Source organism: Pygocentrus nattereri, chromosome 28 (genome assembly GCF_015220715.1).
Source record: "Pygocentrus nattereri isolate fPygNat1 chromosome 28, fPygNat1.pri, whole genome shotgun sequence".
NCBI classification, from domain to species: domain Eukaryota; kingdom Metazoa; phylum Chordata; class Actinopteri; order Characiformes; family Serrasalmidae; genus Pygocentrus; species Pygocentrus nattereri.
Genome location: NC_051238.1, coordinates 12,844,122 through 12,855,327, shown reverse-complemented (window position 1 = coordinate 12,855,327; position 11,206 = coordinate 12,844,122). Strand labels below are relative to the sequence as shown.

The 11,206-nt window shown below is 40.4% G+C and overlaps 1 protein-coding gene and 1 long non-coding RNA gene across 2 annotated transcripts in view; both read left to right on the top strand.

Moving 5' to 3' along the window:
- The first annotated feature begins 2,607 nt into the window (after positions 1 to 2,607).
- Positions 2,608 to 4,540, top strand: LOC108425030. The gene is made up of 2 exons (XR_001857674.2): positions 2,608 to 2,686; positions 3,229 to 4,540. It is a non-coding gene; the product is annotated as an uncharacterized LOC108425030 (long non-coding RNA).
- Positions 4,541 to 6,510: 1,970 nt separating this feature from the next.
- The window catches only part of dalrd3 (DALR anticodon binding domain containing 3), a 12,166-nt gene continuing 7,470 nt past the window's right edge, over positions 6,511 to 11,206 (top strand). Inside the window, exons 1-5 of the mRNA XM_037535757.1 lie at positions 6,511 to 6,887; positions 7,740 to 8,044; positions 8,123 to 8,433; positions 10,357 to 10,415; positions 10,743 to 10,844. Of these exons, the coding sequence (XP_037391654.1) occupies positions 6,654 to 6,887; positions 7,740 to 8,044; positions 8,123 to 8,433; positions 10,357 to 10,415; positions 10,743 to 10,844 (1,011 nt within the window). The 5' untranslated portion in view covers positions 6,511 to 6,653. The remainder of the gene's footprint in view (positions 6,888 to 7,739; positions 8,045 to 8,122; positions 8,434 to 10,356; positions 10,416 to 10,742; positions 10,845 to 11,206) is intronic.

Sequence of the window (11,206 nt, the reverse complement as noted above, 5' to 3'; positions counted from 1 at the left end):
TTAGACACACACTCCAACAGATCACATGACAGTCCAGCTCTGAGAAAATGGTCAGAATAATTCATGATCTTTGCAAAAGAGGAAGTAGAGCTGTGGTTGATTTCTCTCTGCTGTGGAGTTGAGACACAGCTAAACAACTAGACAAATTCCAGGCATAATAAAGTGCCCGTTTGTTACACGCTTCCTGAGCTCTACCTATGATCTTTGCACAGTTAATGCACCAAAAACAGTGATTAATTTTTCCCTCACTATTTTTTACCCATACAATTACACAGGTTGTATTTGGTACTGTGCTTTTAAAACTGGTGTATGCAAATGATCTTTGTTCTGATTGGCTGTTGTGTTGTATTCAAAAAGCAGTCCAGTGTGAAACACTTCTAATAATTTCCATGTGAATGGGTGGGGCTAAACCATCTGGCATCTGACATCTAGTCTGCTTGTCTGTTTTGTGACATCACAAAAACATTTCAAAATGAGATGTTTTTGCAGCTTAGTTCCTTCATAGACTGCATGAACTGGGCACTGAACAGTACGTTTTGAAACTTTAACAGTGTACATACTACAGTAAGCTTTTATGTCAAAACAAAGTTTGGTTTTCAGTGATATGGGCAGTAATTGTTTTAAAATGGTACATACACAAGGTCCGCGGGCCAGATCACACAATCCTGCAATTAATTAAAAATGAAAAAACATTTTTTTTCTCTCTGGCCCAGAATTTTTTTGAGATTTTCTAATGTGGCTCCTTTATGGCTCTTTGAACAAGTATGACACCCCTGATTTAGAAGGACCGAGTTGGCTTGTCTGAGAAGTGTTTGTGCCCGTCCGTGAATAATTTAATCAATATGTGAACATGCTAGATTTGCACATTCAGGCTGATACTGTCTGACCCCATCTGTGTGAATAAAAAAATTCATTCACCAGAGACAGCAAGACGCTCTTCCTCATTTAGCGTGTGGGTCTCAAGGGAACCAGCCTGCACCTCCAAAACCACCGGACTTTCCAGACATAGGCTGCGCATGCACACACACACTGGGAATAGGACGCACAAGGACATGTACGCACCTGGACATGTCCTGTCAAAGACTCCAGGTGTATTAAATTAAAAGAAACAGAATATCTAACTGATTCTGGACATGAGCAGACTCCCCACTGATCTCACACGATACTCTTGTCTATGCAGGTTACAGAGAAACAGTAGTGTCTCATTGCTAACCTGTGATTAATAGAATGTCTCCTCTCTTTTTAGTCTGAAAATTTCAAATGTATGTATTGTTTATAAATTAAATAAGATTGATAACTTTTAGCATATAAATTCACTTATTTTCAGTTAGAAAATCAACAAAACGTCAGTTGACCTTAGGCGCCTACAGAAAGACACTCGTTATTGTCGGCAATAATACACAATGAACAAGGTCAAGCAATTTCTTGATTTAAATTGGCACATGATTCTTATAAGAATTAAACTGTTTACATCAACACAATGCAGTACAGAACAACATAGTACAATGTAATACACTGTAGTTGTAGTAATCTAGCAATAACTGTGTTGATGTAATAACTTTGTTCATGTGCTCTTGTCCACAAATTTGAATCAAGTTAATCAAGTTATATGAATCAAGTTGAATCAAAAATGTGAGCATAATTTCATTATTTGTTAATATAACATGTTGATTCTATCAGCACACTTTATTCCCTTGACAAAAAAGGGAACAAAATTCAGTTTCAACAAAATCAGCTTTTCAGTTCATTTATTTGATGTTGGTATATTCTCAGTTGGTAAGTCAAACCACCCTGTCAGTTCATTTAAGGCTTTGTCAGTGCACTCACGAGGTCTACAATTAAGAATATGTATAAGGGTGTACAGTGGGGTTTTTGTACCTTGTACAAAACAAACTTTGATAATAAATTGTAAGAATGCATTAAAATAAAAAATCGCTTAATCCATTACACTTTAATGATATATATAATGCATATTATTGAATATTGTACATACTGTTTGTGTACATGGTTGTACATAGTGTTTGTATTGTGTTCATTTGCCCTTTGAGGCCTATTAGGTTGTGTTATGTTTAGCTGTGTTGTACTGTGTTGTATTTTATTGCACTGGACTGTATTGTGTAGTGTTGCACTGCATTGTATAGCTCCGTACTGAACTACATTGTGTTGTATTGCATCGTATTGTAATGCACTGGGTGCATTAGATGGTACTTTAGAACTTTACTGTGTTGCAAATGTTTTTAACTGTACTGTATTGTATTTTATTGTGTTGGACTGTATTGTATTGTGTTATACTGCACCATATTGTGTTGTGTTGTATTGCACTCCATTAATTTCAACTCAATTCAGTTCAGTACTTCAGTACACAGACACACTTCTACACTGAACATCAGGTCACTGTGTACCTTCTAGCACTATATCAAAATGTCACCAAAACTCATAAAGTAGACTGAGGATTTTTCTAAGCTCATAAAGTGAAGGATGATAGGCGAGTAGGCGAGGGGTGGGAGTGTCTGTGGGCAACCCAGTGAAGAAGTGAAAGTGAAAACACTTCTCAGATTTCTGAAGAGGAAGTGAGCGCTTATAAATACTCACACTCACATTCACATACAGACATATACCGACGGACGCAGGAGCACGGACGAGAGACACAGAGAGAGAGATAGAGAAGTGAGAATGGCCTGGACAGGTAAAGCCTGCATTCTACCTTTTTAACTGCCACGTTTGCTTCTTAGGAGGCTGTGCTTTTTGACATTACTGCTCATTTTTACAACCTTTTCTGATTTTAGATGTATTCTCCCATCTCTTCTCATTTTTTGTTAGCAAGAGTGTATTTCTCTTTCGTTTCACTACGCCCACACACATCTCTCTGCAATTTGCTCCAGCTTCTGCTTTTATTCTCCCCACAAGAGCACAGACATTGTGACTTGAGGGGAAAAAAGTAAGAAAGGCTGGTCCAAAAGAGCGCAAAAGAGTCTTTCATCTTGCCTTTCTGTCCTTCTATCTTATGCTCCTTGAAGGACTGTTGCCTCTTGATGTGAAAAAAAGTGTACAAAATGAGTGTTGCCTCTGTAGTAATGTATCATGAATGAAGCTGCATCTTAATGCTTCTTTTCCTTCTTTTCCTTCTCATCTGAAACTTCTATTCATTCTCTTTCTCTCTGAAATCTCTCTGACAATCTGTCTGCCTTTACTTTAAATAACTGCACCCCCCCTGTTCTTTTCTGATAGTGAAACAGGTTTTTCAAGCCTCCTGACCAACTGCAGATGAAGCAAGATAAATAAACAAGTTTTTGCTCCTTCCATGAAGACACTGACGCCACCACTGATAAAACAGTCTGAAGAATTTGTGAGAATAAATGTCTAATTATTTGCTTTTGTGTCATATATTCATAATAATCCTGGCTGCATAATTCTGTGTACATTATGTGTATATATTTGCTGAATTGCTGCAATGTATGCATTAAATTATATAACTATAAGTGATTATTCCCTGAGGAATTACGCAACAGTTAAGTAATCTATGGTAAAGCATTCAGGAATACTGTATACAAAGGCAGCATTTGTCTTTTAGCATACCTGTTCGCTTTATCTAAACGCTGCAGCATTTCGGACATGATCCTCAGCGGCTGGGTAGGTAACGGAACCCATAATGCAGCTGATGTGCTGATTGACAGCTGGATATGGATTCCGTTTCCCTCCTCTCTCGCAATATGGAGTGATCCCCTGCAGATGATCATCACTGGTGTGCACCTGGAATCAAGCGTATGAGTGTAGATGAGGTTAGAAACAAATAACCAATAAGTTTCAGTGCCTTTAAAAGTACAATAAATTCATTTATTTCAATTTATTTTCACTGCATATCAAAAAGTAATGAGTACATATTGTGTTGTAAGAAAATGTACATATTACATGTTAAGTGTGAGACAAAGAATAGGCCTAACTGTGAAATGGATGTGCTAATCGTAATACCTTTTAGCTCATGCAATGGAAGGTCAGAACTGAAGCTCCCTTACTAAGCCTGTTTAAATAGCCATAATATGTATCATGGCCATCTTTTTTGTTGGCACATATTTGCCTAGGAGAAAGTGAAAATTTCATTCATTTTACCTTTAAATATATAAAAAATGTATGTTTGTTACTTCATGTTAATTTTAAACTTCCTTAAAAAGAAATGGTCTTGATATTACCTTAGAGTCACACACTTTCTCCTGCACTGCAAGAATATGTGCCTGGGAAAAGGTGAAAATGTCACTAATTGTACCTTTAAATAAAGTACATGTTTACCAATGCCTGTTATGTGTCTTGATGTTGCTGTAGAATGACACGTTTTCTCCCGGATTGCCAGAATTACTGTTCGCCACCGGGAACTTCGTGTCAGACAAAAGTGACATCAAAATCTACCGGGTGTCCACCGTCCTGATTGTAACAATAACAAGTCTAGAAATAAAAGACAAATCTAGTAAGAAAATAATGACTGGGCTGTTCTATCTGAATGTTTTTTAATACCTTTGTTGCTCAATAAATAATGCAGAACCAACTATTCACTTTGTCTTTTCATTTCATGTATCACCAACACACTCTTGCTTAATCACGTCACTGCTCTCTGAACAAAACCTTGTGTCTTCATTTACTGCTGCCCTTTATGTTGTGTGTGAAATTCACAATGAATGGACCAAAAGAATTGACCCACAATTACTCGGAGAAAAAGAAGTCTGGGTCCATTGATTTATATTATAAGGAAAGTAGGTCTTTTCCCTTCTCCCGTAAAGTTAGCATTTTGGAGACGTGAGGCTTTGGTCCAATAGCAGCGACATACATTTTTATAGAGAGTGAACTATCCTGGAGCCATGATCCTCTGCTACTTATAGACTAAACTCATAACAATGTACATTATAATATCAGAGTTTATAGACATCTGCTCATCCCATTTTTAGAAAAATCAAAGGGTGTTAGGTAGAGTGTGTTCTCCCATTACTGCAGTAAGAGTCTCTTCTCTTCTGGGAAGGCTTTACACTAGATGTTGCAACATTGCTGTGAAGATTTGGGTGCATTCAGCCAAAATAGCATTAGTGAGGTCAGGTACTCATGCTGGATGATTAATTCTGAATCACAAACTCCACTCCAGCTCACCCCAAAGGTTTTGAATGTTGCTCCATCCCTCCAGAGAGCACTCCTTCACCCACCAATGCTGGGGACCTTCATAACCCTTTTGCTGTCACTCGTGACATTAATCTCATGTGCAGCTGCTCCAGAGACTCTCATTCCATTAGCAATGCTTTTCTGTGGAGATTACAGGAGCTGTATGAGCACCTGTGTCAGCAATGGGTGCACCTTAAAGTAGCTATGTTTACTCATTTGAAGCGGTGTCTGGCTACTTTTTACATATAGTGCATCTGTTATAGGTCCAGGATTAGGTGAGTTCACTCCAGATATTGTACGCAATTTTTACCCTTCTGCTTTCCACTTTCCAGTTTACAGTCATTCAGAGTGATTTGATGCAAAAAGCATAATACTTAAGAGCAGTGTTTATATGAAGTGTTACATGCCTCACAGAAAGTTACACAAAACATTTAGCCTAATGCCTGAGAAATTGGACATCACAATGGTTTTATATAACATAATAATATAATGGTTTTATATAAGCCCTAAATGCATTTTATCAATCTTGCTTGTACATGGCTGAGAAGTCCATGCACAGCATCGCAGTCCCTCCAAAAGTGTAATTTTTTTCTCAGATTTACCACTATTTTACTATTATTAACATTACATATAAAACTTGAAGACAAGTGTAGGCCCTGCTGCTCATTGGGATAGTAAAAAAATGGCTATTTGTGTTAGTAGATATGTGGGCAGCAAGGAGGGCCTGGGTTCGATTCCCCGGCCAGGCGACCAGAGTCCTTTATGTGTGGAGTTTGCATGTTCTCCCCATGTCTGCGTGGGTTTCCTCCGGGTTCTCCGGTTTTCTTTCACAGTCCAAAGACATGCAGTCAGGCCATTTGGACATGCTGCATTGCCCCTAGGTGTGTGTCCATGTCTGTCTGTCTGCCCTGTGATGGGCTTGTAGACATCGGGACCGTTGGTCCCACTGGAAAGAAATCTGACTCAGTTTCTTTTTAATGCACCATCTCACATTGACACACTCTGAATTATTTTATTTACCTTTCAATGACTGTATCACAAAAAAACTGAAAAACAAGTGGAATTCCTCTTTAAACACTTCACAGCGACATCGTTCAAATGTGAGGTGCTGACGTAGTTTAGGCTTCTCTAAGCTCACACAGCTCACAAACAAGCCTCAATGAAACACTTTGTCATTTGATATTTGTTATTTTGATATAACACATTATTTACTACTTCAAACTATGGTTAAAGGAGTTTAACAAGTTCCGCGTCGCTTTCTCTTTCAGTTCTTTAACCGCCTCCTTAAAAACATTGCCACACTGACGATGGCGTCTTTCTGAAGCCGGTGTCCTACAGGGAACTTAGCACCACAGAAACATTTGCGTCTCGTTAAAGTTCCGGGTGTGTGAGCAAGCGACGCGATTGAACGAACGCGCTCAGCAGGAGTGTGTCAGAAACATCGGCTGTATAATTAAGGATTTCCAGGGGTCGAGCACACGGTGGTGATGTTTACGCCGTGAGACAGCTGAACGATGGAGACCGAGGAAACGTCCCCGTTTCGGGTCGCCTCAACTGTGAGAGCGCTGCGGTTCGCCCTGCGGAGGGACGCGGAGAACGGAGGCGACGCCGAGCGCGCTGACAGCGGGGAGAGGAGCGCCAATGAGCGCGACAAGCTCTGGTTCAAAGAGAGCAGCGCCAAAAACCTGAGAAACCGAGACTTCTTGGCGCCCAACACGGTTCTGGCCACACTGTACGCGCACGGACAGGTGAGGGTTTGTGAAGACATGTTGGAGCCATGGCCCCTGCTGCAGATTTTGTTTCGCTGGAGCTAGCGGTAGCTACAGTGAGCAGATGGAGACAGCATGGTGTGGTGTTGTGGCATGCTGGGGCTGAGAGAACACAACAGGCGGCTCGAAATAGCTGTTTCACGTGAATTTGTAATTATATTTTCGCTAACTTTCATTCATTGTCTGACACCGACCTGTTCGAAGTGCTGTGGGATGGTAGAGCCCTGTAGTAGACAGTTGACATTGCCTTTATTGACCAAACGTTTGAACCCTGCGGCAAATGTTATTAACTCTTCACTGGCCGCAGAGATTTGGGTCAGAATCACTCAGCAGGTCGTGGTGTAATCAATGCAGTGACATATGATAATGTTATAACATAAAAAGAAGCTTTTTATAACAGCTATGCCATTTCCATAACTACCTTTGTTGCTGTATAAGTATATACGTGTGTGTGCGTTTGTGTTTGTGTGTGGGGATGTACAAATGTGCATCAGTATATGAATATGTGTGTGTGTGTGCATTCATATGTGTGTAAATGTGTATGAATGGGCGTATGACATATTTGTGAGTGCAAGCACTCATGTATGTGTACAGTAGGGAGGGACTGATTATGATTTTTATGGCTGATTTCGATTACGTCTGAATTGCTCAGTCTCTGATTTTATGGTCAATCAAAATTGAAATAATAAATTGGCAGATAATAATAGAGACTCAAAGTCACGGATGCAAGTCATGTTTCAGTTCACGTCCATGCAGACTTCTGGAATGAGTGCGCATGTAACGTGTGTGTATGTTTAACTATTTGGCATCTCTTTGGCTTTTTGTGTGCAGGTTCCTCCAGCGGTTCTGAGTCGGATCCTCACTCTCCGGGGAAATGGTGTGTTGCCGGTAGCAGGTTGTGAGGTGACAGCGGAGGGACTGCGTGTTTCTGTGGACCACTGTGCAGCTTTCAGAGGGGTTCTGTGTGGAATGGCTGCGTACCTGAGGCCTGCGGCTCAGAGACAGGGATGTGTCCTGATTAACTGCCCTGCACTACATGCCAAACAAGCTCCTCCCTCTCCAGACAGTCTCACACTGGGGCAGCTCCGCACCATTCTCATCGCTGACCACATAGGAGCCCTGCTCAGGAGACAAGGGTATGCGTGAGCTTGTAAGAGACTGGTCTAGGGACAGTGTGTATAATGTATAATTGTGTGTAAATCTCTCTTTCCCAGGTACTCTGTGTCCTTCTGTCCTGGCTTACCTGAGGAGAGTGATATCATCAACTACCTCAGAACGCTAGGCATTGATTGGCCGGCTGTGTCTGTTAGCTGGACCAACGAGGACAGAGAGGAGAAGATAAGGAACATCCTTGAGAACTGTACCTACAGAGAGCGAGAGAAGGAGAGAGGAAAGAGGGGGAGCAAAGGGGAGGAGATGGAGCGAGGGGATGGAGGGATGACAGATGAGGTTAGGATAAACCTTAAGCGAGTCATGGAGGAGGTTGAGCTGCACGGTTATGACCCCAGTCTGGGCACCTGTACAGGTGAGGCTTTTTATTAGTGTTTGTATGTGTATATTGAGGGGGGCTGTGTTTATACATACTTCAACAGATACTTTATTATTTACTGTGCATAGGACCCCTGATTTCATGTGTGTTTTTTATGAGAATTGATGTCTGTCATATTTATTTAACTGCTAAATGTTGTAATTTGAGCCCATAGTTACAGATGGTAACTTGCCGCCTGTTCTTGCTCTCACATATTTAGTAGGGTTGGGGGGGTGTACAAATACAGTGTAATATCACAGTATTTCAAGGTTAAAATTGTCTGCAATACATATAGGCCCAAAAACTGATGTGTTTGTATTTATTTAATGAGCCCATTATTAGACTAATAGAGTACCAGAATGCATTTCTGCATTAATTCACAAGATGGCATCGTTTCTTTCTGGCAAGACCAAAGTTCTGTTTGAAATAGCCTACTGCTCATAAACTGGTTGTGCTTAGAAGTACTAAGTGCTATTTAGTGTGTGATAAAAATGAATTTGTCTAGTGTCAGGATGCCAATCCTCCTGCTGCTCTGGTCAAATATGCCAATATGCAGCCAGAGCTTTCTTTGTAGTATATGACATCTCATAATGAAACACAATCATTTCAGCAGGATGTAACCACTGAGATAAACACCTGATGTGATCCTATATTAAGATGGAGAGTACATGATTATAATTGTCACATACTGGATGCTATATGTAGCATGTACTATGTAGCACATACTAGTACTTTATGTGGTATACAGAATGTTATTTCAAGCAAAGTCCAAGGCTCTTTTTAGGTTAAGGTAGTGTGGTGCTGCGTTTGCATGCTTTCGAACACACAAGGATGTTTATCAATCTATCATTTGTGATTTTTCCAAAGTTTGACTTTTATCATACACAAAGACTTATGCCTGGACTTTAGCTGCAGTTGTTAAGCTTCTGTGTTTCTAGAAAATCAACATCCGTCCTATTCCACCACTTTGGCTTAAGTTGGTAAAAGCTGAACTCTTGACAAAATGTTCCACTGATCTCTGCAGTACACTGCTGATGCTGCTGGCGGTGGCAAAATGTTCTGTTGCTGCTCCTTTGACATGGATCACCCGGTTTGTCATCATCTGTTTACCATCATAGTGCACATGCAGCATTATGAATGGTTAAGTAGTGGATAACATGCTTGCCCCACAAACAAACTACTCATTTATATTATGGGTCATTAACATGGAGCAATCTGCACATGCTGCTGCTGTTGCTGCTGTTATTTGCACCTTCTATTTATTGTTTATGTTACTTTGGGAGTTAACTGGACCGTGAGTACAATGTTTCGTTCCACCTCATGTACCACATGTGATGAGAATGACAATAAAGCCTTATCTTATCTTATGAAAGAACACAGCCCACCTGCTTTCTTAAAAGCTGCTCTGGGCAAAACATGCCAATTCACTTCCTGCTCCACTTTTACTGTGCTCCACTCTCATGCTCTGCTAGATGCAGGATCAGAGTTTTGGTGGTCCAGACACAAAAGCCAGTACTATAACAATATGGTGTTACGTTAACCCGCCACTTTAAGTTTCTCCCGATAAGAGTGTCTGCTAGATGTGATCATGTACAATAACTGTGATATCTGATTTAGGTATGTAAAATTAATCAATGCTCAATCTGTACAGTTTTATAGAGTCTTATGTTCACTGGCCTTCGTGTATGGATTATAGTGTAAACCTGTTTCAGAAATCATCAGTTATTGTTCCCAGCATTGCCCACAATTTATCAGTTATTGTTGCTTGTCTACAAACTCCATATTAGTGCATCTCTAGCATTTGTTGCCTTTTTGTGTTGTTTTTTTATTTTGTTCTATTGTCAACTAACTGCTTGTTTATTATTGCTGTGATCAGACTCTATCTCACCTTATTTCTCTATCTCTTGCTCTTCTCTACAGTGCAGAGAGAAGCATTGTGTCATCTGGCTCAGTTGGACAGAGCTATAGAAGATTTTCCTGTGAGTCTTAAACAGATGATGTCATCATCTGTGTTTACCTGAAGTTCATCATCTTTTCCAGCACAGCCTAATTGCCAGTCACATGCACCTGCAGTATCAGACTCTTACATACTGCTTTAGAAACAGCATTTCTTTAAACATGTTTTTGGCTCTCTTTCTCCAGTATGTATTGATTTGTAATCAGATCCCCTCTGTGTTGTTATGGTCATTAGGATATGAAAGGCAGAAACTGTTTATTGATCAGTGTTCTAGTAATTGTTTTGACGTGTAGAGCTGTTCGCTACAGTAATCGGAGTGAAGAAGTGTTATTTTCTGTCTGTCCTGCAGGTGTCGATGGCAACAGTCCTGCATGTCACATCCTGTCAGGATGAGTTCCGCCAGCAGCAGACAGCCATGCTGTGGAGAGCGGCTGGCACCACGGCAACACAGGTCTGTCACGCAACTGTACGGTCACGCACAGTGACCAGTTGTTATTATTCTGTGTTGCATACTCACACAAACACTGTGGAATATGGTCTGAAGGGGCAAGGACCGCCATTTCCAAACAATTATTTATTTATTTATTTATTTATTTATTTTTCCTTTTCAAGTGAGGCCACCTTCTACAGTAATGAACTGGCACAGGATTCTAGGAGCAGATTGAATATACAGTGTTATCTTAATACAGCAACATAAACTGACTGTTGTGAAACAAAATAGTGAAGTGCCTGACCTCATCAATTAAAAAATACATTCCATGATCCATGCACACGTTAGGAGAATTAGGTCACATGGTTAGGGACAGACACAGT